General features: G+C 43.1%; 1 protein-coding gene across 49 annotated transcripts in view; it reads left to right on the top strand.

Moving 5' to 3' along the window:
- Positions 1 to 24,151, top strand: part of SLC25A26 (solute carrier family 25 member 26) — a 147,459-nt gene that overhangs the window by 118,669 nt on the left and 4,639 nt on the right. For 17 of the 49 annotated variants that reach the window (XR_015151347.1, XR_015151338.1, XR_015151336.1 and 14 more), the window contains 3 exons: positions 14,974 to 15,043; positions 21,078 to 21,142; positions 22,119 to 22,192. Coding sequence is in view for 34 of the 49 variants with exons in the window: in XM_086366959.1 (XP_086223085.1) it covers positions 14,974 to 15,043; positions 21,078 to 21,142; positions 22,119 to 22,192 (209 nt within the window). In the remaining 15 variants the exon portion in view is untranslated. Of the gene's footprint in view, positions 1 to 2,912; positions 3,162 to 6,704; positions 6,831 to 7,449; positions 7,576 to 7,951; positions 8,035 to 14,973; positions 15,093 to 15,285; positions 15,933 to 21,077; positions 21,143 to 22,118; positions 22,429 to 24,151 lie in introns of those variants that run through there. The other 32 variants (XM_086366926.1, XM_086366945.1, XM_086366934.1 and 29 more) reach the window with 10 other exon arrangements.

Genomic DNA, 24,151 nt, shown 5'->3' with positions numbered 1-24,151 from the left:
ATATTGGAGCTTCAGCATCAGTCCTTCCCGTGAATAGTCACGATTGATTTCCTTTAGGATTGACTAGTTTGACCTCCTTGCTGTCCAGGGGACTCTCAAGAGTCTTTTCTAGCACCATGATGAATTTTGACATGTTTTTCTATCTATGAAACTTTGTAAGGAAAAAAATGAATATATTCATTGCCCTCTCAAAATTTATTCATGTTTCTCTGAAACCTCTTCCCACTTTTATTTTACCTTTGCCCCATGGGCAGCGAACACTGATCTTCTCTGTGTCACTAGAGATTAGTTTTCTTTTTCTATAATTTTGTAAAAATGGGATTGTATAGTATATAACTTTTTTCCTGGCTCTGCCGCATGGCTTGTGGGATGTGAAAGCATCAGTTCTTTGGCACTCAGCTTTCTTTATGGTCCAACTCCCACATCCATACATGATTACTGGAAAAACTGTAGCTTTGACTATACAAACCTTTGTCAGCCAAGTGATGTCTCTGCTTTTTAATATGCTGTCTAGGTTGGTCATAGCTTTTCTTCCAAGGAGCCAAGTGTCTTTTAATTTCATGGCTGCAGTCACTGTCCACAGTGATTTTGGAGCCCAGGAAAATAAAGTCTGTCCCAGTTTCCATTGTTTCCACATCTGTTTGCCATGAATTGATGGGACCAGATGCCATGATCTTTGTTTTTTGAATGTTGAGTTTTAAGCCAGATTTTTCACTCTTCTCTTTCACCCTCATCAAGAGGCTCTTTAATTCCTCTTCACTTTCTGCCATAAGGGTGGTGCCATCTGCATATTTGACTATGCATATCTGATTCCGTGGATTATCTCTTATAAATCTTCATGGCAGTTCTCTGAGGTGGGTGCTGTTCTTGTGTGCTTAGTCTCTTGAGCTTAGTCACTCAGTTGTGTACGATTCTTTGCCACTAAATGTAGCCCCCGCCAGGCTCCTCTGTCCATGGGAATTGTCCAGGCAAGGATACTGGAGTGGGTTGCCATACCCTCCTCCAGGGGATCTTCCCAACCCAGGGATCAAACCCAGGTCTCCCACATTGCAGGCATGAACCACCAGGGAAACCCAAGAATACTGGAGTGGATAGCCCTATCCCTTCTCCAGGGAATCTTCCCAACCCAGGGATCAAACCAGGGTCTCCTGCATTGCAGGCGGATTCTTTACTGACTGAGCTACCAGGAAAGGCCTTTGGGTGCTGTTACCGTCTTCATTTCACAGATGTGGAAACTGAAGGAGAGTTTGAGTGCCTTGACCAAGGCCTGAGTAATACTCAAGTGTTAAGGGCTACATCCGGGATTTGAACCCAGACTGGCTGATTCCAGAATTGGTGTCCTTTAAAAATTTTTTGATTGAAATGTAGTTGCTTTACAGAGTTGTGTTAGTTTCTGCTGTACAGCAAGGGGAACCAGCTGTGTGTTTACATATGTCCCTTGCTTTTTGAATTTCCTTCCCATTTAGGTCACCACAGAACATTGAGTGAAGTTCCCCTGTGCTGTACAGCAGGTTCTCTCGTTAGTTATCTGTTTGAGACATGGTGGTGTATATACGTCATTCCCAGTCTCACAATTCATCCCACCCCATCTTTCACCACTTGGTGTTCACACATTTGTTCTCTACATCTGTGTCTCTCTTTCTGCTTTGCAGAAACACCTGTACCGTTTTCTAGATCCTACCCGTATGCATTAATATATGATATTTGTCTTTCTGTTTCTGACTTCACTGTGTAGGACAGCCTCTAGGTCCATCTACATCTCTGCAGATGGCACAGTTTTGTTCCTTTTTATGGCTGAGTAATATTCCGAGTTGATGTTCTTAATCATTTTACACATAATTCTGCACGTAGTGCATGAGGTCTTTAATATGTTGTTGCTGTTTCATAGGTTCAGAAGTTGAGGTTGTATTATTAAATCAGCTTATTTCAGGTGTTTCTTCAAATTGTGTTGCTTGTTTGCCTTGATGATATAAATATGGCTACCATACTTCTTAAACCAGTACCACCACCGCCCACAGCATTCCTGGTTACGCTGGACTTGGGCAAGGGTTTAATGGAGTTCATTCAGGAGAGACTCAGCTCTCAGAGGCTGACGTGGGGTGAGGCGGGGCACAGATGGTTTATGGGGATGAGTGGAGCCAGACCACATGTTTCCATGAGCTTGTGTTTAACTCTGCATTTTGCAGGAAGAAACTTTGTCTGCTGATCATTTATGTTTATATTCTTTATAGTTATGTCTTTTACACAGCAGGTGTTCACAGCTATTTACTAATTGTTTGGAGGTTAGCATTCTTTTTCAGGGTCAGTGCAAAGTTGGATAGCTGTATACATACATGAACTGTTTTATTTATAATTAGTTTCTTTTAGAAGTACAATCAGAGCCATAATGTACAGATGTACTCTTACTGAACCCACGGATTGTGAAAGGATATGATAAAATGGCCTGTAAGAACCTCAGATTCGTTCTGGTGTCTGAGTATGTAAGTGCAGAGTAGAGGATTGCAGTAGAGGATTGCTAACAATGTAGAGGATTGTTAACAATGCTATCAGGTCTAAGTAGTTGTGCTGCTAGCAGCAAGGTGTTACAGAGTTGCAACTCAGTAACTGGAGGAAATGCAAGCTTTAACTCAGATGCAACATTTGAAGCAACCTGAAAATAAACTCAGTTTGTTTATGTGAGATTTTTCACATTATGCTACTGATTTTCTAAGATGAAATTATAGCTTTGCAGTAAAAATCAGGGGCCATTGAATTATCATTTCCGTTATACTACAGTGTATAAAATAGTACATTTTATGTCTTGTAAATAGACAGTACTTTATAAAAACTACATTTTTATTCAGATTTATAGGTAATAACTTGTTTATTGTCATTGATTCGTATTTTAACAATAGTTAAATGTGTATTGTCAGCCCACCCTCAAGATTCTTCCACACCTTGAGTAATACGAACGGAATGCCAGTAAAGTAAAGGGTGCTCGTGCTCAGGGGCCACGGCCCCATCTCATGTCGGTGTTCAGTCACCCAGTCGTGTCCGACTCTGGTGACCCCGTGGACTGCAGCACACCAGGCTTCCCCGTCCTCCACTGCCTCCTGGAGCTGGCTTAGCCTCATGTCCGTGAGTCAGCGATGCCATCCAACCATCTCGCCCTCTGTTGTCCCCTTCTCCTCCTGCCCTCAGTTTCATGAGGCTGGACAATCTGGTGTCTGCACAGACATGCTTGATCAGAACGTAGATTCCTGTAAAGGTTGAGAAGGGAATGATAACAGTAAAAAGATCCTGTATGATTTTACCACATTTTTGAGAAGGGAATGATAACAGTAAAAAGATCCTGTATGATTTTACCACACTAAACTTGCTCCCTAAATTAAATACAGCATGCCAACATGGAAAGAAACACTTGAAAATAAGAGCGAAGTATTTTGTGTCCAGATCACCAACAAAGTCAGGGTTGCCGATTAGGGTTTTTAGTAAAATCACCATGTCCCCTTCAGTGTCAAGTAGATTCTTAACCACTGACCACCAGAGAAGTCCCTATATAATAGAAACTGGAAACAGGAGTTTGAATTTTGATAAATAAGCAAACACCAAGTAAAGTATGGCTGCTTGGTTTTTTAAAAGTCTTATTTAGGTTCATTTATTTAGGTTCCCAAGCTTTGTCACCTCATTTGAGACACCATCACTGTGGTTTTCATATTTGGGCCCCCTCTCTGCGCTTTTATAGGAGTCATCATTAGACCTCAGTGGCAATGGAAATACTTATGTTTAGAAATTATGGCAATTAAAATTTTTGATGTTGAGGTCTTTAAAAAAAATTCTCCATTATAAACCCATATTATTTAACTAAATTTTATTGACATCAAACTGTAATAACTTGCATATTGTAGCTTCTCTAGACGGTGAGCTGTGTATCAAGGAAGCTTACAAATATTGTTTATATGCTGTTCTGTCTAGAAGACACATGGCTCTGAGGGAACCAGAACAACCAGGCTGAGCTCCCCCACTTTCTGTCTGACCTCAGGCAACTTACTTGACATTGGTTTGCACTGCCCCGCACCTGTGTTTATGGATAATAATACACACCTTTCAAAATTAAATGAGAAATGTGAAATCTTTGCATAGTTTCTAGGTACTCAGGAAGTGGCCAGTAATACTGTCAATCACAGTCATTCATACTGTTGGCAGACACTACAGTTTTACTCTTAAAGTATTCAAAGTTCATAAACAATAATGCTGCACTTCCTGCGAGTAATCTTTCCTGTCCTTCCAGTCAGTTTTTTGTCGCTCATGACCCTCTAGTTCCTCCATAACAAATAAGTAATTTCAATGCTTTAATAATTCATTTATAGTACTTTTTACCAGCCAGGTTCTTGTCATTATTCTTGTAGCTTAATGAATTTAAAGTTGCTCTCAGATGAATAATTTGTAAACACCACTTACCTTTTTTTGGGTAGAGATTTATTTACTCATTTTTTGGCTGTGCTAGGTCTTCGTTACTGCACAGGCTTTTCTCTAGTTGCGGCAAGTGGAGGCTGCCCTCAAGTTGGGATGCGTGGGCTTCTCATTGTGGGGACTTCTCTTGCTGTGAATCACGGGCTCTAGAGCACACAGGCTTCAGCATTTGTGACTCCGGGGCTTTGGAGCACAGGCTCAATAGTTGGGATGCACGGGCTTAGTTGCTCCACGGCACGTGCAGTCTTCCCGGACCAGGGCTTGAATCCGTGTCTCCTGCGTTGGCAGGTGGATTCTTTACCACTAAGTCAGCAGGGAAGCCCCCACAGCACTTTTCTCTCTAGCTTAGTGTCAGTATTCTTTTTCTGAAGTTTTATATTCAGGCAATTCTTTATTTAAAAAAATCACACATATTAAACTTTTTTTCAAATGTTTTTTTATTGTAAAATTCACATAATAGAAAACACACTACATTAACCTTGTTTAGCTGTACAGTTCAGTGGCACTTAAGTACATTCACATTGTTGCACAACTCTCATTGTCCATCTCCTGAATTTTTCATCTTCCTAACCTGAAGCTGTCCCATTAATTACTAACTCCTGTTCCCCACCCCCCACGCCTCTCCCCAGCATCTGTGAGTGTATTCCTGGCTATGAATTTGACTATTCTAGGTACCTCATGTAAGTGGAATCAAACAGTATTTGTCTGCATCTGATGTATATTGGTGGAGAAGGCAATGGAACCCCACTCCAGTACTCTTGCCTGGAGAATCCCATGGACGGAGAAGCCTGGTAGGCTGCAGTCCATTGGGTTGCTAGGAGTCAGACACGACTGAGCGACTTCACTTCCACTTTTCACTTTGATGCATTGGAGAAGGAAATGGCAACCCACTCTAGTGTTCTTGCCTGGAGAATCCCAGAGACGGGGGAGCCTGGTGGGCTTCCGTCTATGGGGTTGCACAGAGTCGGACATGACTGAAGCAACTTAGCAGCAGCAGCAGCAATGTATATTGGGGGCTTCCCTGGTGACTCAGTGGTAAAGAACCCGCCTGCCAATGTACAAGATGTGGCTTTGATCCCTGGGCTGGGAAGATCCCCTGGATAAGGGAACAGCAGCCCACTCCAGTATTCTTGCCTGGGAAATCCCATAGACCCAGGAGCCTGGTGGGCTGCAGTCCATGGGGTTGCAGAAGAGCCTGACTAGTAACTAAACAACAACAAAATGAATATTGGAATGCATTTTAAAGTTTAACTCCGTATATGTCCTACAAACAGATGGTACCTTCCCCCCGCCCCCCACCGTGCTGTACAGCAGGCCTTACGTATCTGCTTCATACATCGTAGTGAACACAGTCAGTCCCACTCTCCCAGTCCATCCCACCCCCTCACCCCCTTGATGTCCATACGTTTGTGCTCTCCATCTGTGTCTCTATTCTGCTTTGCAGATAGGTGCATCAGTGCCATTTTTCTAGATTCCACATAGAAGCATTAATATATGACGTTTGTTTTTCTTTTCCTGACTTCACTCTATATGACAGACTCTAGGTCCATTCATATCTCTGCAAATACAGTTCTGTTCCTTTTTATAGCTGAATAACGTTCCACTGTATGTATTTACCACATCTTCATCCATTCCTCTGTCGATGGACACTTAGGCTGCTTGCATGTCCTGGCTGTTGTAAATAGTGCTGCAGCGAACATTGGGCTGCGTGTATCTTTTGGAATTATGATTTTCTCTGGATATCTGCCCAGGAGTGGAATTGCTGGGCCATGTAGTAGTTCTGTGTTTAGCTTTTTAAGGAACCGCTGTACTGTTCTCCACAGTGGTCGTATCAGTTTGCATTCCTATCAACAGTGTAAGAGTGTTCCCTTTTCTTCACACCCTCTCTAGCATTTAGGCGTGTGTAGATTTTTTGATGTCTATTCTGATGGGTGTGAGGTGCTACCTCGTAGTTTGGTTTTGCATTTCTCTAATAATTAGTGATGTGGAGCATCTTTTCATGTGCCTCTTGGCCATTTGTATGTCGCCTTGGAGAAAAGTCTGCTTAGATCTTCTCCCCATTGTCTGATCAGCTTGTTTGTTTTTTTGATATTGAGCTGCATTAGAAAATTCATATTATTTAAAGCACATTATTTTTGACATTGACATAGTTTGTTCATTCACTTGGTTATTCTGATATCAATCTAGTAAAAGTTACCATCTGTATATAGAACTGTGAAATGTCTTACAGATAACCTTTTGTTTGCTTTCAGGACACCTCTAACCTACAGATGCAAGTCAGAGCTTTTATAAACTCTGTCATGACCTATTTAAACTCTGGCAAGGTGCTTCACTTCTCTGAGCCTCACCTTCCTTGTTTGTGAAATGATTAAAAGGCAAATAACTTTGGAAGATTGTGGTTAGGGTTATGTGAGTTAATGTATGTAAAGTGTTGGTGCCTGGAGCATAGTAAGTTCTGTGGAGTGGAGTTCCTGTGGTTCCTGTATAATGCTCTGTGTTTGCCATGGAAGTTTTTCACTTGAATATTAATCTTTTGGTTCTAGAGATTTTCTTGTTTGTTTATTAGTATCTTTTTCTAATAAAAAATGATTTCTTTTTATGTTTCTAGGCTAGTTATTCTGCCCAGGTGATGGTGGAAAGTTATGCTTATCTTTGGAGATTCTGTTTTTAAAATGTTGTCTTCAGCCATCTGGCTCTATTTTGATCCAGTGGGTTTTTTCCCCCACTTGGCAACCAATTTTTTTTCTTCCCTAGGTTATAGCAGGCACCTCTGTGAGGCCTTCTTCCTCTTATAAACTCTTCTGTCCTCATTGTACCCCCATCAGATATTAGACCTGGGGACTGCTATTTCCCACCCCCCCCCCCCGACTCCACACTGCCTGAAACCTAGTAGGTATTGAGTAAATGCTCAGTTTATGAATTATATACTGTCTCTGATTTTTCTTCTCCTGTATGACATGTAATACACATCGTATTATTTGTTCTTTTTTTTACTAGTTGTAAGGCCTTCCCAGGTGGCTCAGTGGTAAATAATCCACCCGCCAGTGCAGGAGATGCAGGGGACACAGGTGCGATCCCTGGGTCAGGAAGATCTCCTGGAGGAGGAGGTGGCACCCAGCACCGGTAACTTGCCTGGGAAATCTGGTGGGCAGGAGCCATGTGGCCTGCAGTCCATGGGGGTCGCAGAGAGTCTGCCACGACTGCAGCTGAGCACATGCACACTCCTTGCAAACTCAGCATTATTTGTAGCATTTTAAGTCTGTTTGGAGTAACCTTTGTGGAATCCTTGCAGGTTCCAGCAGAAACTGAAGATGATGACTTTCAGTCATTTCCAGAATGACCATTGATATTTTATGTTTTGTATCCATTTCCTGAAAACTCAGCAAAGTATAGTGTTCAAATTGGCATTAGCCTGATAAAATAAAATTTTGCCACCTTTAAAGTAAAAAGTTGTGACTTCCCTGGCTATCCAGTGATTAAGATTATGCTTTCCAAACAGGGGGCATTGGTTTGATCCCTGGTTGGCGAACTAAGGTTCTGTATCCTGTGGAGTGTGGCCAAAAATTGAAAAAAGATCAACAGGTAAAAAGTTGCCATTCTCCTGATTCGGTTCTTATGCTGTCTCCAGTACTTGTAAGAGCTCTGGAGAAAAGAATGTTTTTTACAAAAGCACACAGATATACTTGGAAACATTAGAACATATACAGAAAAATACCAGAAACTCTGCTTAATGGCAAGACTATCTTTAGAAAGCTGTTTTTGATCAAACTTTCTTTTTTTAGTTAATCTACTTCCACAAGTAAGGTTACAAAATCTATTTGATTAGCTTTACTCTTAGTCCAGTGATTTCAATAAACATGCTTTCCAAGTAAGCAATCTGTAAGCAATCTCGTTAGTTAGGTGGAAGGAAATGTGGGCGCTCTGACACCACACATTATTACACGTTTGATTTGTTAGGTGGTTTACATGGAGGTCTGACTGAAGAAACGCTGTTAGAGCTGACAGAGACGCACGTGCCTTGGTTTGTTCACATGGTGTCTTTTCCGTTTCTGTAGCAGCTTTCTCAGCCTTCCAAGCGTATTTTCAGTGGAGAATATTGAGAGTAGGAAAGTAGTACTAAGTTCGCTGTTCTTTAGTTGTGTGTGTGTGTATATTTAGAGGATAATCGCTTTACAGTGCGGTGTTCGTTTCTGATGTACAGTAACGTGCATTCGCCGTTGGGCCTCCGTGCCGCCCTCGCAGCCGTCGCAGAGCGCCGGCTCGGGTCCCTGTGCGCACAGCAGTGAGCCGCAGCTGTCTGTTTCACACGTGGTATGTGTATGTCTGTGCTACTCTTGCAGTTCGTCCCAGCCTTGCTCTCCCCCTGACCTGTGTCTCCACGTCCATTCGCTATATCTGAGTCTGTATTCCTGCCCTGCAAATAGGTTCACCTGTACCATTTTTCTAAATTTCCTATATATTCAGTAATATATGATATTTGTTTTTCTCTTACTTCACTCTGTATGAAAGATGCTAGGTCCATTTCATATCACTACAAGTGACCCAGTTTCATTCCTTTTTTATATTGTTGTTCTTCAGTTGCTCAGTCGTGTCTGACTCTTTGTGACCCCATGGAATGCAGCATGCCAGCCTTCCCTGTCCTTCACCAATTCCTGGAGCTTGCTCAAACTCATGTCCATTGAGTTGATGCCAGCCAACCATCTCATGCTCTGTCGTCCCCTTCTCCTCCTGCCTTCATTTTTTCCCAGCATCAGTGTCTTTTCCAGTGAGTCATCTCTTTGCATCAGGTAGCCAAAAAATATTAGAGCTTCAGCTTCAGCATCAGTCCTTCAAATGAGTATTCAGGTTTGATTTCCTTAAGAATTGACTGGTTTGATCTCCTTGCTGTGCAAGGGACTCTCAAGGGTCTTCTCCAGACCACAGTTCGAAGGCTTCCATTCTTTGGCCACTTAGGCATTCCATTCTTTTGGCATTGTTATTGTCTGTTTCTCACATCCATACATGACTACTGGAAAAAGCATGGCTTTGATGCTATGGACCTTTGTCAGCAAAGTAATATCTCTGTTTTTTAATATGCTGTCTAGGATTGTCATAGCTCTTCTTCCAAGGAGCAAGCGTCTTTTAATTTCATGGCTGCAGTCATCGTCCACAGTGATTTTGGAGCCCAAGAAGATAAAGTCTCTCACTGTTTCCACTGTTTCCCCATCTATTTCCCATGAAGTGATGGGACCAGATGCCATGATCTGTGTTTTCTGAATGTTGAGCTTTAAGCCAGATTTTTCACTCTCCTCTTTCACCCTCATCAAGAGGCTCTGTAGTCCCTCTTCCGTTGCTGCATTAGGGTGAGTTCATTTACCTGAGGTTATTGATATATCTCCCAGCAGTCTTGATTTCAGCTTGTGCTTCATCCAGCCTGGCATTTTGCACGATGCACTCTGCAGATAAGTTAAAGAAGCAGGGTGACATATACAGCCTTGATGTACTCCTTTCCCAATTTGGAAGCAGTCTGTTGTTCCATGTTCAGTTCTAACTGTTGCTTTTTGACCTGCATACAGATTTCTCAGGAGACAGGTCAGGTGGTCTGGTATTCCTATCTCTTGAAGAATTTTCAGTTTATTGTGATCTCTGCAGTCAAAGGCTTTAGCATTGTCCGAAATAGATGTTCTGGAATTCTCTTTTTCTGTGACCAAAGGATGTTGGCAATTTGATCTGTGGTTCCTCTACCTTTTCTAAATCCAGCTTGTACATCTGGAAGTTCTTCATTCACATACTGTTGAAGCCTAGGTTGAAGGATTTTGAGATGCTAGCATGTGAAATGAGTGCAATTGTGTGGTAGTTTGAACATCTTTGGCTTTGCACTTCTCAGGAATTGGAACGAAAACTGACCTTTTCCAGTCCTGTGGCCACTGCTGAGTTTTCCAAATTTGCTGGTATATTGAATGCAGCACTTTCACAGCATCATCTTTTAGTATTTGAAATAGCTCAGCTGGAATTCCATCACCTCCACTAGCTTTGTTCATAGTGATGCTTCCTAAGGCCCACGTGACTTCGCACTTCAGGATGTCTGGCTCTAGGTGAGTGATCACACCATCATGGTTATCTGGGTTGTGAAGATCTTCTTTGTACAGTTTTTCTGGGTAGTCTTGTCACCTCTTCTTAATGTCTTCTGCTTCTGTTAGGCCCATAGTTTCCGTTCTTTATTGTTCCCTTGGTATCTCTTAATATTCTTGAAGGGATCTCTAGTCTTTCGTATTCTGTTGTTTTCCTCTATTTCTTTGCATTGTTCGCTTTAAAAGACTTTATCTCTGCTTGCTATTCTCTGGAACTGTGCATTCAGATGGGTATATCTTTCCTTTTTATCCTTTGCCTTTCAGTTCTCTTCTTTTCTCAGCTATTTGTAAGGCCTCCTCAGGCAACCATTTTGCCTTTTTGCATCTTTTTCTTGGGGATGGTTTTGATCACCACGTCCTGTGCAGTGTTTGGAACATTCGTCTATAGTTCTTTGGGCACTCTATCAGATCTAATCCCTTGAATCTATTTGTCACTTCCACTGTATAATCATAATGGATTTGATTTAGGTCATACCTGAAGAACCTAGTGGTTTTCCTTACATTCTTCAATTTAAGTCTGAATTTTGCAATAAGGAGTTCATGATCTGAGCCACAGTCAGCAGCTGGTCTTATTTTTGCTGACTGTATGGGGCTTCTCCATCTATACAGTCTCCCATCTGTATGGCTACAAAGAATATAATCAATCTGATTTCAGTATTGACCATCTGGTGATGTCCATGTGTAGAGTTGTCTCTTGTGTTGTTGGAAGAGGGTGTTTGCTGTGACCAGTGCGTTCTCTTGGCAAAACTCAGTCAGCCTTTGCCTTGCTTCATTTTGTACTCTAAGGCCAAACTTGCCCGTTACTCCAGGTGAAATCTCTTGACTTCCTGCTTTTGCATTCCAATCCCCTATGATGAAAAGAACATCTTTTTTTGGTGTTAGTTCTAGAAGGTCTTGTAGGTCATTCGAAAACCATTCAACTTCAGCTGCTTTGGCATTAGTGTTTGGGGCCTAGACTTGAATTATGTGATATTGAATGATTTGCCTTGGAAATAAACAGAGGTCATTGTGTCATTTTTGAGTTGGCACCCAGGTACTGCATTTCAGACTCTCTTGTTGATTATGAGGACTAGTCCATTTCTTCTAAGAGATTCTTGCCTACAGTCATAGATATAATGGTCATTTGAATTGAATTCACCCATTCCAGTCCATTTCACTGGTTGCTAAAATGTTGATGGTTCACTCTTTCCATCTCCTTTTTGACCACATCCAATTTACCTTGTTTCATGGACCTAACATTGCAGGTAGACAGTATTGTTCTTGACAGCATTAGACTTCACTTTCACCACCAGACACATCCACAGCTGGGCATTGTTTCCCCTTTGGCTCAGCATCTTTGTTCCTTCTGGAGTTGGAGAGTCAGACACAACTTAGCAACTACACAGCAATGTTCCATTCTATATATGTACCACATCTTTATCTGTGGATGGACATTTAAGTTGCTTCCAGGTCTTTAGCTATTGTAAGTAGCGCTACAGTGAACATTGGGTTGCATATGTCGTTTTGAATCATGGGTTTCTCAGAGTGTATGCCCAGTAGTGGGATTGCTGGTAGTTCTGGTTTTAACTTTTTAAGGAACCTCCATACTCTTCTCCATAGTGGCTGTATGAATTTACATTCCCACCAGTATTGCAAGAGGGTTCCCTTTTCACCATATCCTCTGCAGCACTTAGGGATTTGTAGATTTTTAATCTTGAAGTTAAGTTTATTTGTTTAATTATATTTTCAGTTTATGAGTCTTTTTGCTGCGAGTGGTCTTTGCCTAATCGCAGTGAGCAGGGGCTGCTCTTCACGGCACATGGGCTTCTCGTGGTGGTGGCCTCTCTTGCTGGGATCATAGCTTCTAGGTGCACAGGCTTCACTATTTGCAGAGCTCTGGCTGAGCAGTTGTGGCGCACGGGCTTAGTTGCTCCAAGGCATGTGGGAGGCAGACCCATGTACTCTGCACTGGGAGGGGTTTCTTAACCACTGTATCACCATGGAAGTCCGGGTTCGTAGATTTTTTGATGATGGCTATTTGGTGGTATCCCATTGTAATTTGACTTGCATTTCTCTAATAATGAGCAATGGTGAGCATCTTTTCATGTTCGTTGACCATCCATATGTCTTCTTTGGAAAAATTTCTGTTTAGGCTTTGTGCCCATTTATTGATTGGGTTATTATTATTATTATTATTTTTGATATAGAGCTGAATGAACTCCTGTATTTTGGAGATTAATCCTTTGTCTGTTCCTTCATTTGCAAATATTTTCTCCCACTCTGAGGGTTGTCTTTTCATCTTGTTGATGGTTTCCTTTGCTCTGCAAAAGCTTTGAAGTTTAAATAGGTCCCATTTGTTAGTTGTGGTATATTTGATCATCTGTGAAAATGTCACACCACCATTGACAGGATATTATATATACCATTCTAACCATTGTAATGAATATATTTAAGAGGTCTTATTTCTAATATTCTTTGTCCTTATTGCGGTACTTGCCTTTATGCTAGAGACCCTAAGCAGTTCAGTAAGGCAAGAAAAATAAAAGGCAGTAATTAAGAAAGAACTGTCAAAACTCAGTAATTACAAAACAGACAACCCAATAAAAATGTGCAAAACATTTGAACAGACACTTCATAAAGAAGATATTTTATGGATGGTAAAAAAAATAGTACATGAAAAGGAGCTCAGCATTATTAGGGGAATATATATTGAAAGCACAATGAAATACTACCGCATATGAATTAAAATGGTAAAATATTAAAAATACTGACAATACCAGATATTGGAAAAGATGTAAAGAAACTGGTCTAAATGTAAAATGGTACAACAGTTTCTAAAACAATTAGATTCTTAAAAAGTATACCTACATCCATCTGCCATGCGGTTCAGTTATTTCACTCCTAGGTATTTTTCCAAGAGAAATGAAGGCATGTGTCCATATGAAGTCATAAATATAAACATTCATAACAGTTTTAGTAGTAGTAGCTCCAAACTGGAGAAATGGCAGAGGTCCATCAACAGGCAGATGCGCATAGACAAATAGTGATCCATCTACATGATGGACTGTTATTTTTAACCAATAAAAAGGAACAATGACTGACACCCACAGTAACACGAGCAGATCATACAAAAAATCTGAAGGAAAGAATTTGTGTTAAAAAATTAATTTATAATTACATTTCTAGAAAATTCCAGGAAAGGCAAACTAATCTATAGGGATCGATCAGATTGTTTAAGATTTGGTCAGGAGGGTAGGAAAGGGGGATGACCAAGGGACAACAAAGCTTTTTGGGTGATGGATATGTTCATTATCTTAATCATGGCGATGGTTTCATATGTATGTGTATCAGAAGTTACTGTATCACCTGCTTTAAATACATGGAGTTTATTGGGTATCATTTATACCTCAAGAAAGCTAAAAACAAAAATAAATAGTGTAGGCTCTGCCGTTAGAAAGTCTGGATAAAACAAGACTAGCAACAGGACCCGACTCTTAGGATTGTTATGAGGACTGTGGGTGGGTTTTTTTTTTTTTGGTATGTTTGGTTGGTTTGGTTTTGGTTTTGGTTTGTTTTGTTTTTTAAAATATTTAGCTGTACTGGGGGGGTCTTTGTTGGGTCATGTGGAGATCTTTCCCGTGGATTGTCTAGTTGTGGCTTATGGGCTTAGTTACTCTGCAGCAGGTAGGATCTTAGTTCCCTGACTAGGGATCAAACCCATGTCCCCTGCAGTGCAAAGCAGATTCTTAACCACTGGATCACCAGGGAAGTCTCGGGTTTTGATATGTGTTCAGAGGCTGAACCAGGGCCTGACTCTCTTCACCACTTGAAATGACTGTATCTCATTTTCTAGTGTATCATAAACTCTCAGCAAGCAAGGCACCACACCCCTGCCATCATCTTGCCTAGTTTGAAACTCAGCATGAGTTTTATGTTACACATATTACACAGAGCGGTGTGAAAGCATTTTGAGGAACTTTACATTGTTTAGTAATAGAATCAGTATCCTTCAAACATGTACAGCATGGATAAAGACTGAAAACAGAACTGTGGAATTTGGTATACACTGCTTTGGACTAATTTGTGTATTATGGTATTTACATGTTTAGAATTATACGGGAAGTATTTTAAATGTTACATTGTCTTAAAGTTGTCTTTATTTTTATACTTATATATAAATGTGTGTGTATGTGTATCACACGTATTCCCTGAAAATGGTTTCCTTTGGGCACTCTAATGTCCCTGTCCCCCTGGTTTCTTTGACTTATTTTAGAAGGCCGTTAAGTCCTTGGGAAAATCACTTATGTCATCAGTGAGGAATGCCACCAAAATAGCTTCTCACTTAAGTTCCCATCCCCAGAGCTAACCCACAGGAGGTTCTGATAAATTCAAATATTTAATAACTTGTATTTTTCTTTCTCCTCTACCACAGGCCCTCTGGTCCTGGAGGCAAGATCATGTGGTGGATTCTTGGCAGTCAGCAGTCTGTGGAGCTTTTGCAGGTGCAAAGGATTATATTATACTGGGAAAGACCAAGAAGGGGGAGAAAAATGTGAAAATATTAACTATGCAAAAACAACATTCTTCAGAAATTCCACATTGTTTAGAAAAAGAGAGTTCCACTAGTTTGAGAAAAGAGTGTCTGGGTGGGTGTTGTGGGGGGAGGACCTCCGGCTAAAAAGGTGTCTGCCTGAAAGACAGCCAATTTGTTTTTGACAAATTTTTCGTTTTCTTTTTATTAAAGCCTTCACTCAGGCCCGTGGATTATCTTGAAGATAATGTAGCAAGGCCTCTCTGCGAAGAGCCGAGCTATGGGTGCAGGGCTCCCAGTGCAGCTGTCTGCCTCGAGCACTTCTTGGGGGGCTTCAGCGAATTCTGCAGGAGGCAGTGATTCACGGTCCGTGTGACATGTTTGACAGCCTCGTAGATTAACTAGTGTCAGGAGAGCAGAGGCTGCTCCACAACTTACCGAAGGCTAAACTGCACGGTGTAGAAAATACGGAGATCTAAACATCTGGGCGTTTTTCTAGACATTAAACAAAGAGTAGAGTGACAGTATGCAATGTCGTGCTATCCATCACATTGTCATACGCATTTTCCAGTGAGGTTTTAGGGAGGACGCAGAGACTGCAAAGAATTTAGTGAGTGAGAGGTGTAACAGTCTGAGAGAGAAAGGCATTTTGTTGTTGCAAATAAAGGTAAGTGAGAATTATAGTTGAAATACATTGAAATGGAGATTTGTCAGAAAACTATGAACTGCTGGTTTTGATGTAGACCCCATAAACTGACAGATACATGGGCTTAGGATACCAGCTTGAAAGAAAAAAATTCATTTCCAATTTAATGGTCGTTGGATGGACTTTTTGTTATAGTAATCAGGAAAACAGAAAACATACATTTTTATAGGATCCTGTAGTAATAATTGGATCCATCTGACTTGCAGAATTGATAATCCAGAATAAGACTATTGCCTGTAGATACGAAGCCAGCTCGGATTGATTATGATGGGCGATTGTTTCCACATGATCCATGTCCTTAGCTGTGTTAAGTGGGTAGGTGGTCTTCATTTGTTTGCCAGTGGTCAGGAGTCCTTACTCCCCGGGACCTACGAGGGTCTGTCTGTGGACCCCCTCTGGGGCCTGGGGGCAAAGTGAGCATTCTGGAAATTGAGTCATACTGGATAAGGAAGGCCACTTCTTAAAGTGAACATACTGTAAATTGTCCGTATGTTAAAACAAATGTATATTTTTTTCTGGTCTCTTTCTTTAAGGAGCTGATTCAAAGATGTACTTGCAGCTGTACCATTCCTCTTAAGGACATGTGTGTTCATTACGGTTCCTTTTTGTGAGAAATGTCGTATGATAGGCAGTAAGCATTTAGTTTAGTCAGAGGTGGCAGGAGGTGGGGATGCGGCAGAAGGGGGAGAAACTTGGTATCAGTGATCTCAGGGGTCTCGGCTGGCAGCCGCTTGAAGCAGGGTTTTGGTCCTGGCCAGAGATGGAGAACGGGTCACGGTGGTGACCAAATCTTAGCCAGTAGACCAGTGGTCAGTGACAAGACCCTGGCTTTTCAACTTTGCAGAAGAAAATTCCCACAGAGATGAAAGGTGAAGTATTTATTAGGTGGAAAAAAGAGTACAGTACGCGTGGACAGGAACACCCAGGGGCAGACTTAGAGTCCCCGAGGCGTGCCCTCGGGGCAGCGTGAATTACTGTAATGAGGCATTTCTTCCAGCTTTCCTTTGGCCAGTCATTTTGGTTTGCCCGGTTCACAGCCCATATTTGGTGTATCTCAGGATTCTTCTGTGTGCGCGCACATGTCTGTTAGCCAAGATGGATTCTACTGCAGAGGTTTATGCGTGGAGCATCTCTTAACGTCACTCCCCTTTGATCTCCAAGACCTTTTCTGCACATTTGTGGTTGGGGAGGTCGCCTGACTTTGAGAATGAGAACTATGTGATCTGGGCAGGGCTCAGCCTCCATCCTGCGGCTGTCACCTTGGAGTTTCAGTCCACAGGGAGTGAGTCTCCGATCACTTTACCCTGAGTTGGGGAGAGGTGGGCAGTCTGCTTCCTGCATCACCAGCATCCACTGTCTGGGTCAGTGGGGAAACTGGGACCGGGGCAGCCAATGGATTCGCCCAGAGCTGCAGCCTCTAGTGCTGGCTGACCTGGCCGAGTCACAGAGCTGCAGACCTCTGTTCTGCCCGCAGCTGAGGAAGGAGACTTCGGGGCCTTGCCAGGCACCAGTTTCCTTACCTGTGACATAGAATCACCTGTCCCTCCAAGAAGAGGTTGTTGCTGGGATAGGTGATAGTGTGTGGTGGTCTTTAGTCGCTTAGTCATGTCTGACTCTTTTGTGACCCCATAGACTGTAGCCCGCCAGGCTCCTCTGTGCATGGGATTCTCCAGGCAAGAACACTAGAGCGGGTAGCCATGCCCTCCTCCAGGGGATCCTCCCGGCCTAGGGATAGAACACGTATCTGCTGCACTGGCAGGCAGATTCTTTGCCACTCAGCTACCTGGGAAGCCCCTGCATGGCGTGTTAGTGTTTGGTAATCTGTAGAACTACATTTAAGGAATTACTATTTCAGTAAAAACAGCTAACACCCAGGAAATGAAAAGATGTCATCATAGTAGTTCTTAATTGCATAGAGGGAAGAAAGCACATTAATAAATTTAGTATACCTAATCATTGCCTCTACTAGGGTATAGGTTTAAAAGCTCCTCTAAGACAATTACCTTATTTTTTCAGCTGACGTCTGATAGGAATTTGCCCAAGGTCTGCAGAAAATTGTTAGTAGATGTACATGTCTTGAACAGAAGACAAAATTAAATAGGTTTCTTGTTTACATTCCTTGTTTTGAAATTTTAGTTGATACAAATATTGACCCTGAGGAACAAGGTTACTGTTTAAAAACCTTTCTAAAAGATTAGCATAATTGGAAAATACTTCACATTGTGGAAAAGTGATATTCTGTAAGAATTTGCTGCAAGATTGTGTACTACACGGTATAGAGACGTGAGTCACGACTTGTCACGTTGGGCAGCCCATAAGATCTGGCATGCTCATCCACTGCACTTCCAGATGTTTTCGCCTTACATGGCCATAAAGGCAATGATAAAACTTGCCCTTAAACCAGAAATCTCATTTCTCATTCCTGTGTGCTTTTCCAAGTTTAAGCTCATTAAATTATCATAGACAAAGCACTCTCTGGTCATTCTTGGAGCTGTTTGGTGCCCATGCTTGCTTTATGAACCACTTGGCACAAATATCCAAAAATGTCCCTTGAGATTGGAGGTGTTGATGGCTTGTCATGCTCAGAAATTCCCTTGGCCTCTGGTCAGGGGTTAAATTAGGGGGTGGGGGGGAATGAACTTTGGAACTGTTGCCAGCTTCCTCACTTCAAGTTAACTCCTAAACATAAAACCATTCAGTCTGCATAATTATGACATCTGCTGTAGTGACATTTGCTATCCTAATGTTCTTTGATTAATTTCCTGTAATGAACACTTACACGCTCTGGGAGAAGGAAGGAAAGCCATGACCTGAAATTCTGTAACAGGGTGAAGGATTATCTGGGTAACAACTGACAGGGCCCAGGACAGTCTAAAGAAACGGAAACACGTTTGTTGCCACTGTTGTTGCTGAAGCCCCGGTTGTTGGGGGCTCTCCGCTGGAGCAGCCCTCCCGCCCCCAGCTAGTGCGCGGCAGCCCCCGGCCGCTGTGCCCGCCCCACGCCCCAGCAGATGTGGGAGGGGACAGCTCCAGACGTACTGGAGGCAGGTGGCCCCTTTGGACGGGAGAGGACCCTGAGGACACGTGAGATGTTGTTTCGCTGTAAAAATCTAATTTCCCCTGAATCTGGTTCTTGGAAGCAGTTAGCCTAACATTAAGTACAAACGTATCTCTAGTGGAACACATAGAAAATTGTTTCACATGTGATTTGAACACTAAAAGTAGCCCGCAGTTGCTATACCAAATAATTATTTCCTGTCTAATACGTTAGTGTGTTCCTTGTATTTATTACCAGAGGTTTACAGTTCCCTTAAGTAAAATGTAGAAAATAACTACATTTTACCTGAAAATACAGCCCCGCTGCTCCCTCCCCATTATGACCGGTTATTCTATTACATGATCTTCACAAGTCCTTCTTACAGCCTCATAAAAAAAACACTGTGAGGTCTGTGAATTAAAGCAGTCTTTGATATTTGAAGACATTTAAATTGACATTAATAACTTTAATAAAATAAAGTTTCCTTCATGGTAGTAAAATTAGGACGTATTTCAGCATATGTGTTTTTGTCTCACTTTTCTTCATGTTACTTTCAGGAAACAAATCACTGGGAGAATATTGGCAGGCACCTACAGTAAAGGAATGGTGAACTTCACTAATGGCCAAAATAAGTTCAATTTACAGTATCCAAATTTAGTAGAAGACAAATACTTTTCAACATGAGTGATTTGTGAGAGCTTGAGTGGTCAGACTGATGATGTCCTTGTCAATTTTTAAGCCTTTTTTTAGTTGGTTTAGGTCAGTTTGAAACGTTTTCAAACAGGAAAATGGTTATGCACTTAAAGGAATTTAAACAACTGGACAAATTTGTGTTTGTCTTATTCCTATATCAAAGTCACTGTGTAATGAAATAGTACTGCTTTTGGAGCCAAGATACATGTGACTTTGAGTATCGAAGGCAGAGTAAATGGTTAAGTGGTTTAAAAAAATAGTAGCGTTTGAGGATTGAGTCCACAAAATTTAAAAAATATTTGCAGTTTAGCAGGTCTCTGAATTTCAGGCACCTTTTGAATTGGGAGGAAAACGTTTCACATTCATAACTCAGAGGTGGCTAAAGTAAAAGGCAGCCTAGTATATATACATGGTTCTGGTTTTACTCTTTAGCCCTAAGATTTGTGCCCTTCTGGGTGTATCTTTCAAGAAGTCAGCAGAATAATAAATAACATAATGTTACCAAATGGAGGAGGTTCGGTTTAATGATCTTATTTCAGCAACATATTTAGAAAGATATTTGGCAGAGATCAAATGACCTCCTTGTCCACACAACCCAGAACTTAGAGGGAGAGCCTGCTGTTTCTGGAGCATCCTTCACACACGTGTTATGTTCGCTCTTAGGAAACTGTCCAACCTCACTGTGGGTCATGGAAGCTGAATCTTTAGAAAACCCTTTTGGGCTTACTGATTCAGTCTTTTTTGGGACTTTGGGGGTTTGCAGTATCTCTCTGTATCATATTGAATAAAATATTGATACCATGTACCATGATTTCTGTTAAAAAAAAAGTCTTCCAGTTCCTCTGTCTATACATACAGACCCCTTTAAAATATGTGGATTCTTTTAAAGATCCAGTTGGCAGTCATGGAATTTAAATAAAGAGGACAGAGCCATAAGGAAGAGCTTGGGCTTGAATCAGGACTGACTCCAACAAGAAACGAGTTTAGAAATCTTGTTACTCTAGCTGTTCTGTTGACCAGAAGTCTGGAAATATAGAAAAAAGTACTCTCTTAACCGTTAAAAACCCAGCCATGTATACCAAAAGTCCCCACAGCAACACGTGTTTCCCTTTGCCAGTTTTGCCTCAGAGCAGAAACCACAGCAGCGTTTTGGAGTCAGATTAGAGAAGATAGGCCCGTGGAAGGCACGGACCCCTGAGACCCAGGGGGAGCAGCAGTGCCTCTCAGACGGGGCGGGGTCTGACCGCAGATTCCCCGGTGCGCACAGAGGTTTGCGAGCTGCTTCCCAAGAGAGCAAGATGCGTTGCGGGGCCTGTTTTTGAACTTGAGCATATAAAACGTTGTCCCGTCACCTCTCTGATGTGCAGTGAGACCCCACTGCCACGCGGCAGAGCGTGTGGGTAAAGATTGTGCACGTGTGCTTCCTATTCTGGAATCAGTCAAGTGGATGTAATGATACAGAAGTATTTTTGGCAGAGTTACGAGGAATTCTAGAATAAAAATTGTAAAATGCCATGTAACGTGGTGAACAATGCCTCGCTTGTGTGTGGCGTGTTTTTATGTGCACAGGTGGCTTTGCAGCTGCAGTCACCACGCCTCTGGACGTGGCCAAAACAAGAATCATGTTGGCAAAGGTAAGTGGTAAAATAATGTATCGGAGACACAACAGATGCTTGTCTCCGTTAGGGCCAGGGCTTATATGTATATACAGTGAACAAAGGTGGCGATAATACCTGTAAGTTAACAGCCTTACGCTGCCTGTTGAATCACGAATGGAACTGCCTTTGGACAAAGCACTATCCACAGGAATCACTGTCTTTTTGACATCACTGTCCTCCGTATTATGTGAACAGGTAGGGCCGGTAGGGCCTCTGGCTGGTAATACTGTTTTCAGAAACTCCCTGTTTTTACTGGTGACAGTCCTGAGGCTCAGAGAGTTGGCCTGCTTCATGCCAGGCAGCAAGTATGAGGCTCTGAACTTATATCATGCTTATTAAGCTTTCACCAGATGAATTAGGACAGTTTTCAGAACTGTTAACAAATGCCATGAAGAAAAATTATCTTAAAAAAAAACTGCATCAAGACTTCAGAGAAGTCCATGGAACATAGCTGAACCAAAACAATGACTGAAGGGTCATGCCCTGTGGAAAAGCGGAAGAAATAAAGACACAGTCGCAGTATGAAGCTTCACAGGGCAAAGCCAGTTTTAAGCTGAATGTAGTGTTCTTTATTAAATGTGTGCATTAGCCACTTAGAGAAGTTTCATAATACCATTATCCTGATTACTCCCCGTCCTTCTCAGATCAATTATACCGCTTCTCATTGGTTTCCTGGTTAGTAGTTGTATGTGAATTGTCTGGGGAAGCTCTGCTCGTTGGTTGATGGTGAGAGACCTCACCTGGAAAAGCTGCTTCGGGTGGGATTTGGGCCAGATCGGTGCTTGCTGGCGGCTTTGGATGTGAGGGCTTCTAGCCCAGTGAGAGCCAGGGAGCTGACTCCCGGGGACTCCCAGTCTGCCTGACGCTGTCCTAGGGGAGGGTGTTGGGGCGCCAGCTGTACGTGGTTGGGGAATTTTGTGAGCCGATGTCTTCGCTTTGTCTTTCCTTGCAGGCTGGTTCCAGCACCGCGAGCGGGAACGTCCTCTCTGCCCTGCACGCGGTTTGGCGGACACAGGGGCTGTCGGGGTAAGGCCTCCTTCTCTAGCCCAGCGCCAGGCACACCCATCCTTCTTCCTTCCGCTCGTCCTGATCGTAGGAGACGTCATGTCTGATGTTGCGTGTGTGAGGTGCTGTTACACAGTCGAGCTGACGCAGTGTTGCAGCCAGTGGGTCCCATCTCAGTGGCAGGCGATGTCCGTGTGTGTGGCCTCTGCCGGGTTCTGGGCTGCAGCAGTGAGAAGGCCAGTGTCCGCTTGTGTAAGGTAGGACCCGAGTGACGAAGGTAGCGTTGTTAGAAGAAAGCATTTGTGGTTTGGGACACTTTACCTATTATTAGTTATCACCTTCAACATAGCACAGTGCGTGACACCTCCCTTGAAGCCCACCGCTTTGTATCATCAGCCAAGTGCTTCATACTCTAGCGTGGTGTCCTGCAAAGCTCTCTTTAAAATGCTATTTCAGTAGTGCTTTTACAATATGCAAACCTGTCCAAGCGCTTCCCCGGTGGCTCAGCAGTAAAGAATCTGCCTGCAGTGCGGGAGACACAGGCTTGATCCCTGAGTTAGGAAGATCCTCTGGAGAAGAAGTGGCTACTCTCTCCAGTATTCTTGCCTGGGAAATCCCATGCACAGAGGAGCCTGGCAGGCTACAGTCCATGGGACAGAACCAAGCAACTAAGCACCAAAGCTGTCTACAGGTTGGGATCTATACAGATGGGTGATATCATGGTTCTCTCTGGAATCATCTCCAGGGATTTTCCTGAGAGCCCAGCCTCCGTTCAGGGAAGGTTGAAGGGAGCCTGGTCACAAGGCTGGTATGAAACAGCCAAGCCACAGTAGTGCCGCCACCTCGTCACAGAGCTGTGTCCATCGGTTATGTGGCTAGTTTTGTGTCCATTTGGCAGGTTTTGTTGCAGCTGGTTGAGTCTGGAAAGCCTGGTGCAGGTCAGCCAGGCCCAGGCGAGGGGCTTCTGCAGGAGAGCCCCGTCCTCTGTTCACAGCAGCTGGTGGTGTGGCCTCAGGGACTGTGCCTCCTCGCGGTGGGTGCTGTGCGTCCGAAGGACACGGGGTGTGGAGGCGAGGCCGGGCCACCCGAGGAGTGGGTGAGCCCGGGAGGGCAGGGCCGTAGCTCGTCTGTCCTGAGTCAGTGACTCCCGGCTGATCGATGGTGAGGACATAGCAGTGTAGTTGCTCATAGTTGAGACACGTCTATTTTGACGTTAGTTCCTCCTGAAGAAAGAAATAGTGTGTGTGGGGGGGAAGAGCTATGAGATAGCCCAGAAAAGATTCTTTGGGCTTCAGATAGTGACTGGGCCACACAGAGGTGTTGCATGCAGTAGCTTTTTTAGGTCATCATGTCAGACTGCCGAATTTTACTCATTTGTATTGATATCATTCTTAAGAGTCTCTGGCAACTGTTGGTCTCTGCCCTAGACCGTGGCCCTGTGGAGTCTGAGCGGGGCTGTAGCCTGCCTGCCGTTTTCAGGAAGGTGCTGATGTGTGTGGGCGTGGCCTTGTTGGCAGGACCGTGGCACCAGAATCTCGCAGAGGAGGGGTTTCCCTGAGATGATCAAAACCTAACCTTCCCTGTCCTGGTGGTGGTGTCACTGGCTGCTCCCTCACGGGACCAAGCCAGGATCGCAGGCAGAGAGACGGTGTCATCCTCATGCAGAGGGCCTGTCCCTGCCATCAGCCCTGTGAAGGGATCTCATCTTCCAGAAGCTTCTTGAGTCTTGGGCTTCCATTGGTATGCCCAATGTGGTCCTTGGCAGAGTGTTCATTAGCTTCTCATTAATGTGATAAGAGAGAAATAATTTGATAAGGGAACTGTAACTAAAGGCAAAGAAGCAAAGGCCCTGCCAGTGTGGGCAGCTGTTCTGAGCAGTGGGCCTGGGCTTCTGCTGCTTCCTCTGTCCTCCGCGCAGAGTCCCCGGGGCCCCTGGTGGTCCTGGAACATGCCTCCCGGCTTTGCAGAGGGTTCCAGTTA

Source organism: Bos grunniens, chromosome 22, assembly GCF_055505025.1.
Source record: "Bos grunniens cultivar Pamir isolate PY7600 chromosome 22, Bosgru_T2T1.0, whole genome shotgun sequence".
Taxonomy (NCBI): Eukaryota; Metazoa; Chordata; class Mammalia; order Artiodactyla; family Bovidae; genus Bos; species Bos grunniens.
The sequence above is the reverse complement of the archived record's forward strand: the minus strand, read 5'-3'. Positions and strand labels throughout refer to the sequence as shown.